Source organism: Microcebus murinus, chromosome 26 (genome assembly GCF_040939455.1).
Source record: "Microcebus murinus isolate Inina chromosome 26, M.murinus_Inina_mat1.0, whole genome shotgun sequence".
Taxonomy (NCBI): Eukaryota; Metazoa; Chordata; class Mammalia; order Primates; family Cheirogaleidae; genus Microcebus; species Microcebus murinus.
In genome coordinates, this window is record NC_134129.1 from 14,507,829 (window position 1) to 14,530,276 (window position 22,448).

The window sequence follows — 22,448 nt, forward strand, 5'->3', positions numbered from 1 at the left end:
ATCTTATTGAAATATTTGGGCAGTCATGTACAGTGAAAAATGAAAAATAGTATCTGAAAAGGAATTATATAGAGAGATTTATTAATAATTTTGGAAGAAATACTATAAAACTAAAGTGTGGATATAACTTTATTTTTAGGTGCTCCGATATTACCTCAAGAATTATGGCCAGAACAAGAACTACAATTGTGGAATGAGGTAAGGAATTATTATCAGACAAATTAGTGGACATGCTACTCTTCTTTGAAATTATTATGGTAAAATGAAATAATATAATTGAGCCTTCAGACAACTATGATTTTACCAATATTCTGATACACTAATATTCAGAATTGTTATTTTTATTAACTAAAAGAATGAAAGATTAAAAGAAAGAATATATCGGCCGGGTGCGGTGGCTCACGCCTATAATCCTAGCATTCTGGGAGGCCGAGGCCAGCGGATTGCTCGAGGTCAGGAGTTCGAAACCAGCCTGAGAGAGACCCCGTCTCTACTAAAAATAGAAAGAAATTAATTGACCAACTAAAAAGATACAAAAAATTAGCCGGGCATGGTGTGCATGCCTGTAGTCCCAGCTACTCGGGAGGCTGAGGCAGGAGGATCCCTTGAGCCCAGGAGATTGAGATTGCTGTGAGCTAGGCTGACGCCACAGCACTCACTATAGCCTGGGCAACAAAGTGAGACTCTGTATCAAAAAACAAAAAAAAAAAAAAAGAAAGAAAGAATATAATAAATGATAAAGAAATCAGAAATAAGTCATAATAATAGAGTAATTAAAATAAATGTGAAGGTACTAAAATATACCACTTAAAAGATAGGGATTTTAAGATTGTATTTTTTTAAAAAAGATCCAGAAATATAGTGTTTGTAAGAGTCACACTTACAACAGAAAACAAAACAAAACAAAAAAGACTGGGTATAAAAGGATCGAAAATGATATATCAAGGAAATATGAACTAAAGGAAAATTGGAGTAGCAGTCTGATAAAGTAGAATTCAAATGGACAAACCCTTATCATAGATAAATGGCGATTTTATATGCTGATAAAAGAGCAACAGATCAAGAAGATACAGCCATCTACAATATACACTAACAATGCAACCTCAAAATTTCTTTAACAACTGATAGAACTTCAGAGAAAAATAGGTCAATCAACAATTGTATTAGAGATTTTATTATACCTCTCTCAAAAACCGATAGCAGAAGCAGATAACTCATAAGTAGATGTGTCAAACATCTAACCATACAATTAATAAATTTGAGCTGTTAAAAATATTTTCTTAAACCCCATACTAGTAGAACAGAAAGGAAGATTCCATAAATTAGGAAAATGTCATTTCCAATGTTTTCCAATTATAATGCAATAAAGTTAGAAATTAATAACAAAGGTATAACCTAAATAGCCCTTCTTTTTGAAAAATAAAGAACATTTTGGTAAATAACCTTGTGCTAAAAAAGAAATTACTGAATAGTTAGAACTGAATGACAAAAACCTTCTAAGTAAAAATTTGTAGGCTATGGCTAAATACTTTAGCTGCTTTGCCCCTCAGGATAACTCTGAAGTGAGTTCTACCCAGTGGTCCCCAACCTTTTTGGCACCAGGGACCATGGAAGACAATTTTTCCACAGACCTGGCAGGGTGGGGAGTGGGGGATGGTTTTGGGATGATTCAAGTGCATTACATTTATTGTGCACTTTATTTCTATTATTATTACATTGTAATATATAAGGAAATAATTATACAACTCACCATAATGGAAAATCTAATGCCACTGGTGATCTGACAGGAGGCAGAGCTCAGACGGTGATGTGAGCAATGGGGAGTGGTTGTAAATACAGATCAAGCTTCACTTGCTTGCCTGCCGCTTACCTCCTGCTATGCAGCCTGGGTTCCTAACAGGCCATGGACCGGAACCAGCCCACAGCCCAGGGATTGAGGACCACAGTCCTACACCATCTTCCAGAGTTCCCCAGACAGACCTAGCCCCAGTCACTCACAGTGGCCTGCTTGTTAACATACCCTTTATTGAATTTCTTTCCTTCCCTGTTTTACGTCTCCATTCTTCTCCCAGTGCATCTTGGATCACCTCCCAAATGATCTACTTGCATTCACATCTTTATCACAGGTCTTTCTCTGCAGGAAACCCAACCTAAGACAGAAATGCACACACACATAAAATTAACCTACAATAAAAATAACACTACAGCTCAATGGGGGAATGAACACATTGTTTGGCAAATGAGGATTAAGTATCTGGCTCACTGTATGGAGAAATAGAAAACTAACACCTTATACAAAGATGGGCTCCAGGTGGATTAAAAACAATAAATATAAAGGTTAAATTATAGAGTTAGTAGAAAATACTATAGGACAATGTCTCTGTGAGCTAGGTGCAAGGCACGACTTCTTAAGTAAAATTTCAAATATAAATCATAAGGCCCAAACATTCGTGAATTGAATTACATTAAAAGTAAAGATTTGCTTCAACAAAGGACTCTTTTGAAAAAGGAGACATTGAAAGAAGATATTGACAATGTCTAAAATTGATAAGGGATTGCTTTTCTAGAATATCTAAGAAACTCCATCAAATCAATTGGGTAAAGATAGAACTTTCAAATAAAAATAGCCAAAGGATAAAAACAGATAGTTTGCAAAAGACAAAGCCCAAAAAAGCCAACAAACATCTAAAAAGATGTTCAAATTCATTAGTAACAATGAAATGAAAATTAGGACAACAACAACATGTCACTTCCTACCCATTAGACTAGCAAAAAATTGAAATCTACTTAATGGAAAGTGTTAACAAGGACATGGGGTCTACAAAACCTCATGCACTGCTGGTGAGAGTGTTAACTAGTAGAGCCATCTGGAAAGCAACCTAGATGTCCCCACGATCCAGCATTCTCTCTCCTGGGATATAGCCCAAAGATATTCTCCTGCATATCCATAAGTGGAGGTCAGACACAGGAAGCTGATTACAGCTTTGTTTGTAATGGAAGGAATTGGAGGGAACCCGGCTGTCCATCACTGGGAAGTGGATAGGCAACATGTGGTGGGTACACATTATAGAATATTCTACATTGATTAGAAGCAATGTACTAGATGCACACCTAGAAACATGGGTAGTTCTCAAAGGATAGTGTCAGTGAAAAAAAAAAGTAAGAAAATATATATGCACACAAAACAGCACTGCAGATTTTACAGGAACATATACTTGTGGAGTGTACACATCAAATACATCAGAAGAGCTGTCAGCTGGGTGTGGTGGCTCATGCCTGTAATGCTAGCACTTTGGGAGACCAAAATAGAAGATCCCTTGAAGCCAGGAGTTTGAGACCAGCCTAGGCAACATAGCAAGATCACCATCTCTACCTCTCTACATCCCTCCCAAAATTTAGCAGGGCATGGTGCACACACTGTAGTCCCAGCTACTTGGGAGGTGGAGGTGGGAAGATTGCTTGAGCCCAGGAATTCAAAGTCACAGTGAGCTATGATTACGCCACAGCACTCCAGCCAGGGCAATAGAGTGAGACCTTGTATCAAAAAAAAAAAAAAAAAAAAAGTTGCCTATAGGAGGATGTAATGGGAATAGGAAATGAAAACATAAAAAGAACAAATAAATGAAGCAAGGCTAGTGATGACAGTGATCTATGAACCGAGGAGAATACCCAACAAAATACAGAAGGGAAAAGATAAGATAAGATAGATGATAAATGCCTAGTATGAAGCAGTCTTTCATAGTACAGAAATTCATAAAGTCTATTATAAGGGTCTCTGCCTTGGTAGAATGTTAAGAGTACATGCTAGAAATATAAACAAGATGAAGAGTGACTTAGACAACCAATATTAATGTATAATACAGAAACATTTATTTTAGGTTGAAATAATCAATATGGATGATGTGAAGCCGAAATATATCTATGGAAAATCTTTGGAAAAATATTTTAGATGATAATGCTGAGGAAAAAAAATCAATAGATCCATGAAAGTACTGCAAATGCTTTTAGAGAAAAATATATTTAAAGAAGTTAAGATGCTAAGAACATATAGGTAATTTTTCCACTGGAGGTTTTAAAAATTATAAAGCCATCCAGATGCTAGAAACACATACCTGTCTAACCATAGATGGAGACCTAACCATTTTTAAATTGATTCACCAATGGACTCAACAGAGTTCTCAAAAGCAGTTGGTAGCACTCAAAGGCTGGGCGCGGTGGCTCACGCCTGTAATCCTAGCACTCAGGGAGGCCAAGCCGGGAGGATTGCTTGAGCTCAGGAGTTCCAGACCAGTCTGAGCAAGAGTGAGACCCTGTCTTTACTAAAAATAGAAAGAAATTAGCTGGACAACTAAAAATATATAGAAAAAATTAGCCAGGCCTGGTGACGCATGCCTATAGTCCCAGCTACTCGGGAGGCTGAGGCAGGAGGATTGCTCAAGCCCAGGAGTTGGAGGTTGCTGTGAGCTAGGCTGACGCCATGGCACTCTAGCCTGGAAAACAGAGTGAGACTCTGTCTCAAAAAAAGAAAAAGAAAAAAAAAAAAGCGAGACTCCTATCTCTACTAAAAATAGAAAGAAATTAGCTGAGAAACTAAACAAAATAGAAAAAATTAGCCGGCCATAGTGGCTCACACCTGTAATCCCAGCTACTTGGGAGGCTGAGACAGGAGCATCCCTTGAGCCCAGGAATTTGAGGTTGCTATGAGCTACGATGATGCCATGGCACTCTAGCCTAAGCAACAGAGTGAGACTCTGTCTCAAAAAAAAAAAAAAAGTAGCATTCATAACCTAGAGTCATTAGCTGAGTAAAATGAACAAATGCCCAGATGGAAAGTGGGCAAGCAGTGTTGCTGTGCCCGTCAAAGAAATGAGAAGAAAGACTGAAAAGCTTTGCAATTATCTCCTAATTTGATTAACTGGATTAAAAAAAGATTCTGATGTTTTTATTCAGGTGATGTTGATATCTTGAGATTCAAGGGTTCTCTGTTCTGGGGCATGGGCCCCTCACCTAGCTGGGCAGCCTGGTCTATGGGTGGACAGCTTTCCCCGAGAGTGTGTAATGTTCTTAGATAACTACACACCACACAGGTTTCAGGAGGAGCTACTTCCCCCTGCCGTACTAAAGTACAGAAGATAACATTTGAAGGTGTTGTAGTAAGCATTGCTCAAAAGTCAGAACTTTCGGCCGGGCGCGGTGGCTCACGCCTGTAATCCTAGCACTTTGGGAGGCCGAGGCGGGTGGATCGCTCAAGGTCAGGAGTTCGAAACCAGCCTGAGCGAGACCCCGTCTCTACCAAAAATAGAAAGAAATTAATTGACCAACTAAAAATATATATACAAAAAATTAGCCGGGCATGGTGGCACATGCCTGTAGTCCCAGCTACTTGGGAGGCTGAGGCAGGAGGATCGCTTGAGCCCAGGAGTTTGAGGTTGCTGTGAGCTAGGCTGACGCCACGGCACTCACTCTAGCCTGGGCAACAAAGTGAGACTCTGTCTCAAAAAAAAAAAAAAAAAAAAAAAAAGTCAGAACTTTCAAAGGGTATCTTTTTAGCTTTCCCCTCTCAGTTTACTTCTCTTTGTATTTTTTCCTACAAGTTCAAGTTAACTTAATTAAAGACTTTTTTATTTTTTAAATAATAAAATATTTTAAATATTGTTGTCCAGCTAATTTCTTTCTATTTTTAGTAGAGACGGTATCTCGCTCTTGCTCAGGCTGGTCTTGAACTCCTGAGCTCAAACCATCTGCCTGCCTCAGCCTCCCAGAGTGCTAGCTAGGATCACAGACGTGAGCTACCACGCCCAGCCTAATTAAAGAATTTTTATTGAACACTTACTCTGAGCAAGTTAGATATGACATGGCCCCCGCCCTCACCGTGTGTGTGTGTGTGTGTGTGTGTGTGTGTGTGTGTTCATGATTCTGGATTTGTATGGTGTGGAAGAGGGTCCATGTGGGTGGGTACGAGGGATTAGTGAAATAAAACAATTCTCCAAATAGTTGTGATATATAGAGAAGATGACAAGTTCAAGAGGATAAAAAAGAGGAAGATACAAGCTTATGCTTTCCCATAATATTTTATACCTTTATTATTCTCTAAATTAGAGACTTATATATTTTAGGACTTATTCAACTTGGAAGCAATAAGGAGCTTGAGAAATTATGACTGAAAAGTATAATAATCCCCCCTTTTCAGTTGGGTGTGAGAATACAAATTAAATTAAACTCATCAACAAAGAATTCTGGGACCCTGATAAGGGGCCCCTGAGATGTTCTGCCATAAACAGGACTCACCCTAAATCATTCCAAACAGACAATAATCAGTGTCAATTTTTTCCAGTTCCATTTTAAAAGGCCAATAAAGAAAGAAATGCCATAAATAACTCCAGACCTGCAGCTTAGTGCTTAAATTCTCAGCACAGTTTTTTTATGATTAACATAAGTCTCTTATTCTACAGTTTAAAGTCTCTCAAGTTTTCTTTCTAGGATAAAGTCTGAGCACAGCTAGCTGCTGACTGCTATTCAGTAAACCTTTATAAAATAGAACTCTTTTCTCACACTGGTTCCATGGAGAACCAGTGGATTGCCTATGTTGTATGAAGAGTTTTTTCTGCATGCTGTTCATCATACTATCATTCTGTTCATTTAGGTGATATTAGATTCTTGTGTCTTAAAGAACCACATGATAACCGAAGGTACTCCTCAATTTCAAGATCATTCTGTAGTTAGCTATCACATTTCTCAGGCTGAATAATACCCAATGTTTGAGGCATCTTTATATCTTGGATGATCCCTGTCAACTATCGCTGGGATGTATACTCCTGTGCCTGGGGGTAAATCTTGCCCTGGGGGTAAATTTCAATGCCAGGACTTTATCAAGTTTTAGAGGCTCTTCTCTTCCAAATCCAGAGTCCTGAACTGTCATGAAACTTTGATTAATGTTATGTAGGTAACTTGCCTTTGTAAAATCTACCTTCTATTTTCTGCTATTTTTCTGTCTGTTTCCAGGATGTAATTGACATTTTTATTTTCTACAGATAGATGATGCTTGTTCGTCTTTTCTGTCTGTTGATTCCCAGCCTCAGGTAATTCTATTTGGGGGTGTTTTGTAATAATATAGGCATTTGTGCAGTATTGATATTCTCCATTTCTCCTTTGGACCTTTATGTACTCATGAAAACATGTCAGCATATTAGATATTATTACATTATCTACAAGTAATAATACTATGGGCTTGTGTTGTAGAGTGCTATGGCTTTCATCTCTAAATAAAATAGATTTGCAGATAATATTCACGTATTTTGAAAATTATAGAATGTCAAATTAAAATGCTAATTTCAAAATCAAATTCTGTGTTAAATTAAAAATACAGTATCTAGTGCTGTATTTGGGGGCTGCTAATATCCTGTCCCCCAGTTGAGTTTGAAACCCACTGAGAGATGAACTTATGAGTCAGACTTACAGAGGTCCAAGTATCATCATTATAACTGAAAAATCAATTTGTGAATGTGGCTTTAGATCTGATGCCAAGTGTGTTTGCTGAAATTGCCTCCAGGCAAGCCTCAGAGGGTAACTCCAGGCCTCCTGCAGAGTCAGGTTCCCAGCCACCAGGCAGAGACCAGACAAGAACAGCTGGCCAGAGCAGTGGCTCCTTCAAAGCAAAGAGATGAACCGAGCATGCCCAATTTCCTCCTCCTAATTCGCCCATTAATTAGGCAGTAGGAAAGAATTGAGAGAGGGTTTGCGGGAGAGGCCGGGAGTGCTAGTCTAGCTCCTCTGCGTGGAAACACGAGGAGTGGGAAGTAAGTGTGACCTTCTTACATTGTATTCGCTGGACGACGCTGCTTCGGTCTGCAGCTCTACCTGTGCGTGCAGATAGAGCCGTTAGTCTTCCTGCCTGGGCTTTCTTAATCCGTACACTAGTCCCCTGGACAGAGAGGGCTCAGCAGAGAGTCCCTGCTCTGTCTTTCACAGCCACTAGCCGTGTGCCTGGCGCACACCTCCTATATAATGTGGCCGAGATGCCCAGGCTGTCCTTCACACAGTCCTTCTAGAAGGTTTTCCTGGCTGATGTGGAGAAGCAGCCGTAGGTAGTGCTGCATTTCTCCTGCCTCAACCCATTCCCCAGGCTGCAGAGGGTCAGCTGCAGAAAAGTTAGAGGTATTAGATGCTAAAGCAAGACCAGGATCACAAGAGATGACATTTTTGAACACTATTTCAAATTACCGAAGGAGCACTGACAAATACATAACATGAATGGATATTAATCAGCATAGAAGCTTTTGTGTTATATTTAAAACCCAGGAACATTCTCAGAATCACTTTTATTTCTTCACCGCTTAGGAGGATGATTTTAAAGCACTCATTTAAACCCCTTCAAGATAAACGAATGTTTTACTGGATTTCAGTACCATGCGTCTTTTAAGAAGAGCTTGGTAAATTTACTGTTTGAGTCCTTTACATTTATAATGTAAACTGTAAACTGTAAAAAATTTGGTACATTTTTTAAAACATCATTTATTTTCACATTAACTATTATTTTATTATTTATGTGATTATCTGAAGAGTGCTTCAAAACATTTTTACCAAGTAGGAAACAAAGGATCTTTAGGGTCTATAAGTTAAAAAATAAAATAGTCATAATTTTGTATATGAAAAATCCTTACAGAATAGTTGAGAATTGGCTTCTTGTAAAGACAACCTGGAGAAAATGCATTTGTGTTGAAACTTTTTCGGTCAAAGTTCAGTCTTCCTGAACCTCACCTGGCTTAGAAATTATTTTCTAAAGAGAAACAACTCATATATGTGAATTTATTCTTCTTTGAGTTGAGGTACATCTTTGACATATGACATCACTAGATATTTACTTTTTATTGTTTTGTATTTTGTAGCATTATAAAATGGGCCATAAAGGGAGATTTAGGGATTTTAGTTCCAGAATTTTATGGGGTGACCAGCCCTTAAGTACAATAAGTAAAAAAGGCTGTACGAGTACTCACACTCTACTCTTTTTCTTATCCAACTCCCAACTACGGGCTTGACAGTCAATATCAATGTGTTACAGTAGTATCTATGGGAGTAGATCAGAAGTCCTACCTCCTAGGCCTCACTCTACAACTCCTAGCCATGTATGGTACTGGGCAAGTGACAGTCTCTTAGAACCTCACTTCCTCTGTACATGAGAATAACAATTCCTCTCCTGTATATCTCATAGTTGTGTTTTAAGGACAGAATACAAATTATGCACAGTCACACATCACTTAATGATGGGGACATGTTCTGAGAAATGTGTAGATAGGTGATTTCATTGTTGTGCTAACATCATAGAGTGTAATTAGACAAACCTAGATAGATAGTCTAGCCTACTACACACCCAGTTTATATGGTGTAGCCTATTGCTCCCAGGCAACAAACCTGTACAGCATGTTACTGTACTAAATACTGTAGGCAATTGTAACATAATGGTAAATATTTGTGTAGCTAAATATAGAAAAGGTACAGTAAAAGACAGTATAAAAAATAAAAAATTGGCTGGGCGTGGTGGCTCACGCCTATAATCCTAGCACTCTGGGAAGCCGAGGCAGGCGGATTGCTCAAGGTCAGGAGTTCAAAACCAGCTTGAGCAAGAACAAGACCCCATCTCTACTATAAATAGAAAGAAATTAATTGGCCAACTAATATATAGAGAAAAAATTAGCCGGGCATGGTGGCGCATGCCTGTAGTCCCAGCTACTCAGGAGGCTGAGGCTGGAGTATCGCTTGAGCCCAGGAGTTTGAGGTTGCTGTGAGCTAGGCTGACGCCACAGCACTCACTCTAGCCTGGGCAACAAAGTGAGACTCTGTCTCAAAAAATAAAAAAATAAAAAAATAAATAAAAAATGGTAACCTATCAGGACACTTACCATGAAGGGAGCTTGCAGGACTAGAAGTTGCTCTGGGTGAGTCAGTGAGTGGTGAGTGAATGTGAAGGCCCAGGACATTACTGTACACTACTGTAGACTTCATAAACACAGTACACTTAGGCTACCCTAAACTTATTTTAAAACTTTTTTTCCCTTAAATAATAAATTAACCTTAGCATGCTATAACTTTTTTACTTAATATACTTTTTAAGTTTTGAAAACGTTTTGACTGTTTTTAAATAACACTTAGCTTATAACACACACATTGTACAGCTGTACAAAAATATTTTCTTTCTTATATAAACTTCTTAAATTTTAAAAATATTTTATTTTATTTTTTTACCTGTTAATACTTTCTTGTTAAAAACTAAGATACAAATACGCACATCAGCCTAGGCCTACACGGGGTCAGGATCATCTAGATGTTGCTACGTGATAAGAATTTTTCAGCTCCATTATAATCTTATGGGAACCACTGTCGATAGGAGGTCTGTCATTGCCTGCAACACCATTATGTGGTGCGTGACTATGTGTGAGAACGTTTTGTCATTTATTGAAGCACTGTGTCAATATGAGACGTTATTGGTAAATATCCCAACAATGTGCATGGCGAACCAACAGATGGAGTGAAGAGAACAAAGCAGGCCGCTGATGCCTGGCCAAGGATGCCCAGAGAAACTTCCATGGCACCAGCTGGCGCCCCAACCACAACCAAGCATGTTGAGCATGGACTTTTGTTCAGAGGGTGAGAATATTGGTGGCCCTGAATAATTCTTTCCACCTATCTTCTAAATGAAGAGTAATTGCAGCTGTAAATCAAACCCCAAGGGCTTTACTTACATTCAGTCCTTCCAAGAACTCTCTGGAGTGATGTCATCCCTGATATATGGCTGAAGAAACTGAAATTTAGAGAGGTTAGGTAAGCAGCCCAACATAACACAGATAGTGAAGAGGAGAGATGGAATTGACACTGCTATTCAGTGGCAGGCTGCCCAACTCCATAGCCCATGCTTTTATCCACTAATTACATTGCACCACACACACACTATTTAACTCTTAATTACTTCCAAAATGCATTTATTAAGTAATCAATTATTCATGGTAGTAACTGTGCTAAATTCTGTACAAAGTAGGTTTCGCCCCTACTTGTCTATTTGTGCTACCTTACCACACCCAGCTGGCTGCTAACCACAAGGAGCCCTGCCCCTCTTCTGTGGTCGAATGCTTTGAAAAACCTGATCCTGGGATGCGCAGTCAGCACCCTGGAAGGGTGGTACTCAGATTAGGTGCACCATGCATGGCTTCTTTCTCCTCCAATCCCCATTGTCTGCAAGCAGTTGCAGGGTGTTCAAATTAGCCAGTAATGAGTAATATTCTCCAAGGCTCACAGCTTTGGCATGTAGATGCACATTTTGCTACAAGCTAGCAAGAATAATCCCCTCTTTTGGCACAGTCCCTGGTTACTCTCAGTCATAGAATTTCATAACATCTTAGCAAGTGCTGAGAACTATGTATCTAGACCACAGTGGGTGCTTTCATCAGTGCATATATACAGTACATAACTTTTTTTTTTTTCTGATTGGAAGGATAGTTTTACTTATAGCTGCCAAGTTTTTGTTGTAAGAGAAATCAAGGGATTCCAACAGTTTTAATGGTCCACAAGAAGGATTCTTTTCTAGGTAGTTGGCATTTCCTTGTCCTCCTAACATTTTACAGTTATATCTGCTGTGCAAATATTGTTAAAGCAGAAGCATAGCCTATATATCTTCTCATTTCCATTAGGCATCCAAAGTACTGGAGGAGCTTTGCTTTGTGCTTACGGGGATTCTGCTAAAGCCTCGGGTAAGGTTGAAATAGTGTTTTGTTTGTGGGCAAAAAAATTGCCCCCAAATTTTTGGAATTCCTCCTGGAAGAAAATATGCCCAATTTAGGAAGCATGCCAAGAGGTGCTAGAAGAGAATAAATTGATTTTGGATAAGAAACAAATATTTCAGTTTCTCTGATGTGTGAGAATTTAGGGTCATATTAATGGAATTTACAGTAATCTAATTGAGAGGGACATATGGGAAACCTATAAAATGTGTTCCAGTCTGATGGAGAGATTTGAGGTCATGTTGGCTCTCTTTTTCACCCTGACTCATACTATATTGGAGAACAGATGCATTTTTCTAAGCTGCTAAACAGATCTTATGGTTCAGAGGTTAGGACATTGCACTTTGTTAGAGAGTAGGACATTAAGAGTGCAAAAAAAGTAAACTATTATCAATGTCAGTTTGAAAATTATATTCTAACTTTTGTGTCTTGGTTTCTTACTAAAATTATTTGATTCTTTTGGGGGAATGTTTTATTCTCAAGTGACGGTAGGTGGGAACTTGAAAAATAGCATAAGCATAATACCTAATTTTATATCCTGTATCTTATCTTCTCTTATGTGAACTTATTTTTAAATTACCCTATTAAAGATAAGAGCCTCAGGTTTAGAATTAAATTTTTCATTTGCAATTCTAATTTAACCTGTGATCACTTGCACTCTGACTTCCATGGCTTTCACATGCAATAGTTCAAAGAAAGTTTGAGAGCATAAATGTTTCCTGAAACTAAATAATCTGTGTTTACAATTATATATTTATCATGGTTCTTAATGGCAACATTTTCCAAAATTGACTTTTTTCCTAATTAAGATAAAATAAATGACTGATATTTATACATGATCTTCCTTTTGTGTTAAAAGCAAATGAGAACAAAAAGAACAACAACAAAAAGGGATGATATTTTTTAATTAAAAAATATTTTTTTAAAAAACACATTTTTGGCAGGAGGAAAAAATAAAGAAAAGTTTATGGAAGAAACAAAAAAAACCCTCATAATCTTATTATTTAGTGATAACCACTACAAATATTTTGATGTGATTCTTTTAGTGTTTTTCTCTGAATATTCCATCAGGTGATTATATCATAATTTCCCATTCCACCACTGTTGAATATTTAGGATGTTTCCAATTTTTTACTCTTATGAATAATGTTACAGTAAAGGTCTTTTTTTACTTCTTTATTTATAAACAGTATTTAATTCATTTCCCATTTATTTTTAGAGCAACAGATGTTTAACCTATTTCAGTGTTATATTTTATATGTAACATATGTGTCATGTATTCTTAAAAATATGACATAATTTTAGACTATATTATAAAATTTTAGATTATAACATACATAGCATATAGCATATAGTATAAAATTTTATAGTACTTTGTGTATGCTATATAATATGTAGTATAATTTAATACCATTTTACATATAGTATAATGATATATATCTTTTCAATAGGAACAAGATGAAAAAGATAATACCAAAAGGGTAAGATAATTTTCATAAATATATACATTAAAAATAGTAAAGGAAACAACTAATGTTTTATAGTAAAACTCACTGCTTTTCTTTTTTAAACAGTTCTTATTTCATTATTCGAAGACACAGAAGTTGGGCAATTCAAATGTTGTGGTAAGTTGTAAAACTACTTCTTAGGAATCACTAGCATTTGTTTAAAAACAAAAACCCTGTTTTTTTGCAGTTTACCTAATAAAGCTAATGCATCAAAATTCAGGCTTTTACTTTAAAAGTTTATATGTAGATGAACAAATAGAAATATCCAATATCTGTTATACATTTTAGTTTATCTATCAATAACTGCATGTACATTAAATTCATTCATTCGTTCATTCAACAATTATTTACTGAGTGTCTACTGTGTGCTATGTGCCAGGCACAATCCTAGGTACTAGAAATATAGCAATAAATACTGTGGAAAATTAAACAAAGAAATCTCTGCTCTCATGGAACTTACATTTTACAGGTGTAATAAAAGCAAATAAATAGGCAAAACATATTGTTTTAGATGACAATTGTTGCAAAGGAAAAATAGTTTTATCCTAAGGCATTTAAAAAATTATTTTAAAAGATGTTTGTCAAAAATGTAATTAAATATGACCAGAAATATCCTTTTCTATTCCTAATATCTCCTTGTTAGTAATTAGGCATTTAATGTGAAAATTTACTCTCTAAAATTAGCCATAAACCAGTAACTTAAATTCAATTCACTTCAAAATCATGTGGTTTTGGTGGTAGTTTTTCATTTTGTATGCATGGATTTAAAATATGCTAACCAACTTTCTTTGGTGTTTCAATCTAGAATACTTAGTAATTATTTATTTGACTATAATATTTGTAAGCTTGTGATTCACTACTATGAACAAAATTAGGGAATGAGGAACATAGTGTTTTTAAGCATGTTCATACCTGTGGAAAGGTCATTGTAATCTTAAACTCAGTTTTAAATATTTATCACATGGAATACTCATGTATGAGGAGTTGGAAGTTAGATTATACTGGCTTACACCAAATACAAGTTGAATTGGTTAACAGATAAGCATTATATAGGGCTCAACATAATCCATTTGATAAATGGATTTAATATTAGGGACAAGGCTTAATTCAATCCATACCTTTAAAAAAATGCAGCCATATCAGGTAGCTAGGTACATGTCTCAAGTGTGCTTTCCTTTTCTTCTGCTTGCCATCTTTACCTATGGAGAAAATGTATCTTAACCACATTTTTCACTGTCAACAGCACATGGTCATTTTTGTGTTCCCTGTTGTCTTGCTCAGTGTGTTTCTATTTTAAATATATAATTTATTAGGAGGAGATTACTAGATGTGTGTACAGTATAATCTTCCAAATAAATACGTTTATGATGGAAAACTGCTACTCACAGCGTTGGTTTCATCTGACTCAAATCATTTTGAGTAAGTCTAGAAGCAACTGCTTCCTGCCTCTCAAAGATGCAGCCAGAGGAGGTTTGATTTTTGCAGCTGACAGGAGCGCAGAGGCCCTCAAAAAAGTGCTTCAATATAATGACAAAAACCCTCATGTAGAGCTACCAAATTTTATTCCATCTCTCGGCTTATTCTCCACAGTTCTTTGAACTGCTAACAAAGGGCTGTCTTTGATATGTTAACCGAAAAAAAAATGTTAACAAGGTTCGGAATTTGGAAAGGAGAGCTTCCTTTCTCATAAAAGGTTGCAGTCCACGGGTGGCCATTCTGGCGGGCTGGAAAGCAGAGCCCCCGGACCGAGCGAGATGGCCAAATATACGTATTTACCCGCTATGGGAGGAGCCACGAATACTTATGGAAAGAGAAACATGTGCCTGTGCAGTCGTGCTTTATAGAACCCTTTAATGGGGTCCATTTGTTCAGGGGGTGGGGGCGGAGCTGGAACTTAGGAGTTTATTTTTAGTTCACAGATGACATCTTTAATTTTCTTTTTTCTCTGGGACAAGTAGAGTGGGTAAAAGCAAATAGGAAACCGTCTTTATGCCCAGTGCCGAGGAGCCATTGTGCTCATCTGTGTGTGTTCATGTCCTCCCAGTCATCCGTTGTGCATCCCCTGCTGCAGCTCGTGCCTCAACTGAACGAGAGAAGAATGAAGAGATTCAAAGCGAACGTATGTGACACCAACTGCATGCTGGCTTTGCCATCCTGTGTGGGGCAGCCCCTCTGTTCGTTCCTAGCTGGGGTGGCTGATAAAATACTGTTCTGCAGGATAAGTCCACACTAACACCCAGGGAGCCAATGTAAGGGCATCTGTTTGCAGAGCTGTCTTCACACTCAGGAAGGAGAGAATTGTTCACACTCCCCCTGACTCCCATTATGTCCATTATAACACAAGCTGGGATTATACTCTTTTGCAAAAGCCATGACCCTCCCAGCGAGAAAACCTATCCTTTGGTTCAAGAAAGGACACTATAACCATTTGATCCAGCAATCCCATTGCTGGGCATGTACCCAAATGATCCAATGACACTCTACAAAAAAGACACCTGCACTCAAATGTTTATAGCAGCACAATTCATAATTGCAAAGCTGTGGAAACAGCCCAAATGCCCATCAATCCAAGAATGGATTAATAAAATGTGGTATATGTATACCATGGAGTACTATTGAGCTCTAAGAAACAACGGTGATATAGCACATCTTATATTTTCCTGGTTAGAGCTGGAACCCATACTACTAAGTGAAGTATCCCAAGAATGGAGAAACAAGCACCAGATATATTCTCCAGCAAACTGGTATTAACTGAGCAGCACCTAAGTGGACACATAGGTACTACAATAATAGGGTATTGGGCAGGTGGGAGGGGGGAGAGGGGCGGGTATACATAATGAGTGAGATGTGCACCATCTGGGGGATGGTCATGCTGGAGACTCAGACTTTTGGGGGGAGGGAGGGAAATGGGCATTTATTGAAACCTTAAAATCTGTACCCCCATAATATGCTGAAATAAAAAAAAAAAAAGAAAGGACACTATAGTGTGTCTAGTCGTTAGGTAGGAGAACAAATAAAGGACAATTTACTGCCCCTCTGTATCCATTTGGGTAAATAGCTATTATAGGATGGCAACGGTTCTCGCCAAGTCTTAAAATGTTGGTAAGAGTGAGACTCATGAAGTAGATATATCAGATACTAAATATAGATATTTTGGTTTTTTCCACAATTAGCAAAAATATGACCTAAACCCAGTGTCTAGGTATACCTAAGATGAATATAACTGAGTTAACACATTCTTAAGTAGGAATTGTGTAGCTTTTATTGTGATTTAAGGTGAATCCTCTTTTATTCCTAAAAGTTTCTAGGTATTATTTTTAAGTGATACCTTACATTGTTGTAATACATTATAACTTTCAGTCTTATATTATCTCATTTTATTCTTTTGGGAATTCTGTTAGTATTAATACTTATACAAGTGGGGGAGGGGGTGGCAGGGGCAATATATGTAACCCTAACAATATCTGAACCCCAATAATATAATGGAATAAAAAAAATTCCTTATGCAAGTATTGCTATTCCCATTTTACAAAAGGGAAATTAACCCAGAATAGTTGAAGGAGTTCCCCTTCTAGTAAGAGAGTAAGACCTCCCCTTCTAATAAGACCAAGCTAGTAAGAGAGATTACAACAATGTCTTCTGACTTCTAGTCTAGGCACATTTTTTTTCACTATGCTGTTCCCTTTATAGATCAATCTTGGATACTTTTATTATGTTATTGCTAAATTATATACTTTATTATTAAAAGTTGAATTCAGGTCAAATTTTTACTTAATATCAATACCATATTTATTTTATTCTTCTTAAAGCGCTACCTGGAATCTTCAAATATTTTTAAAATGCATACAGTTTAGGTGAATAAATTCCTCAAAATTTATTTTTATGGCCATTATTTCCTCCCTAAATTCTTCACATTTTTAAACTAAGCTTCCATCAAAGAAGACAGTGTCTGCTGCCAACTTTAAAGAGAAATGTAAAAGCAAGTGTAGTAGCCCCTTAAAATTTTAGAATTTCCAGAATGAAAAAAAAAAAGTCAGTTGTCATCAAACTTCCTGGAAGTAATATATATGCTTTGCTGAGTTAACTTTTACTTCCTAAAGTGTTTCCTTGACTTATGAATAGTATATACAATGTCAACTGAAAGATCCAAGTTTCTTAAAGTATTAATACGAAAACAAATATTAGTTTGACTACATTATTTCAGTGCCATTATTTACACAACCAAAGCTCAACAGTATTGTTGCCAGCACTTTGTCTGAATTTTCTACCTTGAGTGACACCATGTCTATTTCCAGACAACTTGCTGAAACTCTTAATAGTATAGCCTGTCAGATGAATTATAAATCTTAAAAGTATTTTGCAGCAAGTCAAGTTTCCTAGGAACCTATGAAAGAAAAGAATGCAAGAGACGAATAGAAAAACATTACAGTGTTAGCTTTGCTGGACCTAAATCACCTAATTTTAAAATGTATTTTTGATAGCAAGATATTCTGAAGTCTTAGAGAAAATGAGTTTTTGGATCTTAATGCATTCAAACACTTTTCTTGAATCTTGCTTGGTAGACATCTTCTCCTTCCATCCCCACATCTTTGGCTTATCTCTGCCTCCCAGATTCTTTTATACACTGCTTTGTGTCCAGTGATAAGACTCAACAGCTATCTCTGTACATTTTGGGGTTTTCATTTGAAAGTTTTGAATATTCTGTACATTTTAATTTATGTTTTGCCTATTTCTTTTTTCTCTTTAATATAAGTGAGAACTTATAAACATGTAAGCATATAGTTAATATGTGTACCTTTTTATTTTTTAAATTTTTGAAAAGCTTTTTTAGAAATTTTTATTGATATAGTTGTACATATTTTGGGGGTACATGTGATGTTTTGATGTATGTATACAATATGTGTACATTTTTAAATTCTAATTTTTCAATCTTAAGTAATTTGGAGGTTAAAGATGAGAATTAGGCCGGGCGCTGTGGCTCACGCCTGTAATCCTAGCTCTTGGGAGGCCGAGGCGGGCGGATTGCTCAAGGTCAGGAGTTCAAAACCAGCCTGAGCAAGAGCGAGACCCCTTCTTTACTATAAAATAGAAAGAAATTAATTGGCCAACTGATATATATAAAAAATTAGCCGGGCATGGTGGCTCATGCCTGTAGTCCCAGCTACTCGGGAGGCTGAGGCAGGAGGATCGCTTGAGCCCAGGAGTTTGAGGTTGCTGTGAGCTAGGCTGACGCCACGGCACTCACTCTAGCCTGGACAACAAAGTGAGACTCTGTCTCAAAAAAAAAAAAAAAAAAAAAGATGAGAATTAAGTGCAAATATTGAGAATTTAAGATATATTCATTGTAAATTAAGCATTTCAGAATTTAAATAAATATCAGAGCCATTTCTTAGATTTTAAGAATACAACTGTATTTATATTATGGGATAGTTGAAAAAAAGTCTTGGCTCTTAGACTTTAAGAATATGATTGTATTTATATTATGGGATAGTTGAAAAAAGTCTTGGCTGATAAATTTCATGGTGGTTGTCATCCTGATAATACTTTTATGATATGGGTAATTATTAATGAAAATAGGAAACTACAAGCCAGTTTTATGGAAACCACAAATTGTTCAATATTTTTTCATGAGGTTTAAAATGAAATGCTTATGAAAAGAAACACTGCAATATATCCATTATGAATAACTGGTTTGTTTCTATTTGGCATTTTTAAAATTACCATTCTGTTACATATATTAGGAAAATCTCTTCTAAAGTTGTATTAAATACAACTTTATCCCCAATTTCACAAAATTTTACAAAATTATCCCCAATTTCAATCTACACTTCTATAGAAATACCATATATTTTTTAACTTTGACACAATTCTATTTTATGTTTTTTTCTGTTCATGTGTTATGACATACAATGTGTATTTTAAAGAAATTATTTCATTCTAACAAAATGCCTCAAGGAGATTTTAAATACAGTTAATTATGAAGTGTCTGTGATTTCTCTTTCAACAATGAATACACATACAACTGACAAAATATCTGAAAGAAGAATCTGTAAGATTGATAAGGAAATTATTTTTAAATATATTATTCTGATGATATTACTAGTTGTTGAAAATTTTGGGATATAAATACAAAGATTCTCTACTCAAGTCCTTGATTCACTCTTTGTTTAGTTATGATAGTTGAAAGTACTTTGACCTTCACTATACTCTCAAGAAGAATTTGCACTTATTTTTAGTGCTATTTGATTTGTTATGCCCTCATTTTCTCTTCCAGGAAGAATCCCAAACTCCTTTTGCAAGCCGAAGTCGAGGATACTTTTTATTCAGGGTATGCACGTACTGTATTTGTTTTAAAATCAATTAATATCAAAATTGAAAACTACTTTATACATTTATTTAATGAATTCATTAACTCTGACTTCAGTAAATTAATTTTGGTTCATATCAAATTAAAATTGAGAACATTTGTCTTAAAATTTTGGTACCATCAAGAAAATAAGCAATATCAAATACTATCTAATTCATTGTGCTTCTCAGAAACTTTAGCAATATCTCAGAATTTGTTAGAAACAACAAATTTTAGTTCAGACTTACTAAATCAGAAACTCCAGCTATGGGGTCCAGCAGTCTGTGTTGTAAAAATCCCTACAGGTGAGTTTATGATTCTGATACACATTTGGAAACACTCCTCTAGACCATTAGTCTGTTTCTATGAATATTAACTTCTATCCTTAGTTACACTGATTTATTTCTAATTTATTATTTAATATTTTTCAGCCACGCAATGGAAGAAGGTCCGCAGGTTTCATTTAAAATGGTATGTGTTGAATAAATGAATAAAAATAAAATGGTACGTGTTTCATAATTCAACCCAGGTTGAAAATTTCTGTTATTTTCAAATATTCACAAATTAAACTATGCTCAATATATTTCTATTATTTGATTGCATATGTGCACTAATATTCTACATAAATACTGTAATTATAGGGGCTGTGAGGGCTTTATATGATGGAAAATACCAATATTTCAGGGCTAGATTTGCTTTGCCCATGTCATGTATTCCTCAGGCTATGCCAGAGTAGTAATCATCATAATTGATTTTGTAGACGTTGATCTCATCATTTATTGTGCAAGTATAAGGGACTGAATTCTTATTGTGGCAATCGGTGTCTACCATAATGGGCCAGGATGTACAGACTGAATGTACGTCTGTCTTCCAAATTACTCATACTCAGAGATTCTTTATAAAAGCCTGTGATTTGCCTGCTTCTAGAGAATTAAGAAAATCTGGAAAGACATGACAGCATGCCTTATTTGGTACTCCCAGAGTATTCACCTCAGTGTTGGGCATACAATGGAAACTTAGTAGCTGTTAACTGGCCCCACATCTTTAATAAATATATTAATCCTAACATCTTATTAGATTATAAATTTTGAAATACAACCCAAATGCAGATGGATAAATTTGCAGCACAGAATTAAAAGTATATTCTACTAACTTTGTGTAATCCTAAATCCAGATTCTATGCCTAACATATTTTTGCAGACTCATCATTCATTTCATTTATCTCAATCCTTAAATATGTTTAGCATAGGAATGTTAAAAGTCTTAATATTTTCTGAAAGATAAACCAAAATGTACCATTTCTAACTAAAGAAGATATCAACACCAAAATTATACAATATCTAGAAAAAAAGATTAAACACTGCATATTAAAATTTAGGGGATTCTGTCAAAGTCATTCATTGGAAAATTTAAGGCCTTAAACTAAGCAAGAAAGAATTAATGAATCAAGAATTTAACTCTGGCTGGGCATAGTGGTGGCTCATGCCTGTAATACTAGCACTCTGGGAAACCAAGACAGGAAGATTGCTTGAGCTCAGGAGTTGGTGACCAACCTGAGCAAGGGGGAGATCCATCTCTACTCAAAATAGAAAAATTAGCTAGGCGTCATGGCACTCATCTGTATCCCAAGTACTCAGGAGGCTGAGGCAAGAGGCAAGAGTACACCATTGTACTCTCTACCCAGGGCACCAGGGCAACAGAGCAAGACTCTGTCTCAGAAAAAAAAAATTAACTCAATAGGTCAGAAAAGAACAAGGTGAATTTCAGGAAAGCAGAAGGAAGAAAGTTATAAAAACAAAATAATAAAAAATAGTAAAATAGAAGAATTGGTAAAGACAGCAAAAATCCAATTCTTTGCAAAAAATAAAATAAACTAGCCTAATTAGCCTATTGTAATAAAAAAATGGAAAAACCATAAATATACAAATGAAAAGACAAATTAAAACATATAAAAGAAATAAAAATCATAAAAGAGTATTTTGCACATCTCTGTGTATATCTGTTTGGAAACCTAGATAATATGGAAGATTTTCTAGTTAAGTAATTGCTACCAAAATTGACCTCAGAAAAAAGAAAAAAAACTGAACAGACTAATAGCTATGGAAAAATATTGAAAATGTGATCTAGAAACTATCCCCTAAAAAGTACTAAGCCAACAATTTTGAAATTTTTTATTTTGGAAAAAGAAAAAATCTTAAAATATATTTGTAAAGCAAGAATAATGACACTAATACTATAAACTTACAAAAATAGTATACAAAAGAAACTGCAAATCAATCCTATTTATAAATATCAATGCAAAAATTTAAAAGAAATTATAGTAAATAGTATTCACCAGTATATTTAAAGAATTATATGACCCCATTAAATGAGATTTGTTTCAGCAATTCAAGGATGGTTTGACATCAGGAAGTGCATTAAAATATTTTACCATTAGAAGAAAAATGATATGATGATCTCAGTAGATGCTTTTGGTAAAATTCCACGTCAATTTCTGATCTATTAAAAGAAGATCTTGGCCGGGCGCTGTGGCTCACGCCTGTAATCCTAGCTCTTGGGAGGCCGAGGCGGGCGGATTGCTCAAGGTCAGGAGTTCAAAACCAGCCTGAGCAAGAGCGAGACCCCGTCTCTACTATAAATAGAAAGAAATTAATTGGCCAACTGATATATATATAAAAAATTAGCCGGGCATGGTGGCGCATGCCTGTAGTCCCAGCTACCCGGGAGGCTGAGGCAGAAGGATCACTCAAGCCCAGGAGTTTGAGGTTGCTGTGAGCTAGGCTGACGCCACGGCACTCACTCTAGCCTGGGCAACAAAGCGAGACT

The 22,448-nt window shown here is 36.2% G+C and overlaps 1 protein-coding gene across 2 annotated transcripts in view; it reads left to right on the forward strand.

The window, feature by feature from the left end:
* Positions 1-22,448, forward strand: part of NMU (neuromedin U) — a 29,161-nt gene that overhangs the window by 5,366 nt on the left and 1,347 nt on the right. Inside the window, exons 2-9 of one of the 2 annotated variants that reach the window (XM_075997807.1) lie at positions 140-198; positions 7,032-7,079; positions 11,679-11,738; positions 13,220-13,249; positions 13,343-13,393; positions 15,321-15,395; positions 19,551-19,604; positions 20,054-20,093. In XM_075997807.1, the coding sequence (XP_075853922.1) occupies positions 140-198; positions 7,032-7,079; positions 11,679-11,738; positions 13,220-13,249; positions 13,343-13,393; positions 15,321-15,395; positions 19,551-19,604; positions 20,054-20,089 (413 nt within the window). In that variant the 3' untranslated portion in view covers positions 20,090-20,093. The remainder of the gene's footprint in view (positions 1-139; positions 199-7,031; positions 7,080-11,678; positions 11,739-13,219; positions 13,250-13,342; positions 13,394-15,320; positions 15,396-19,550; positions 19,605-20,053; positions 20,094-22,448) is intronic. The other variant, XM_075997808.1, reaches the window with a different exon arrangement.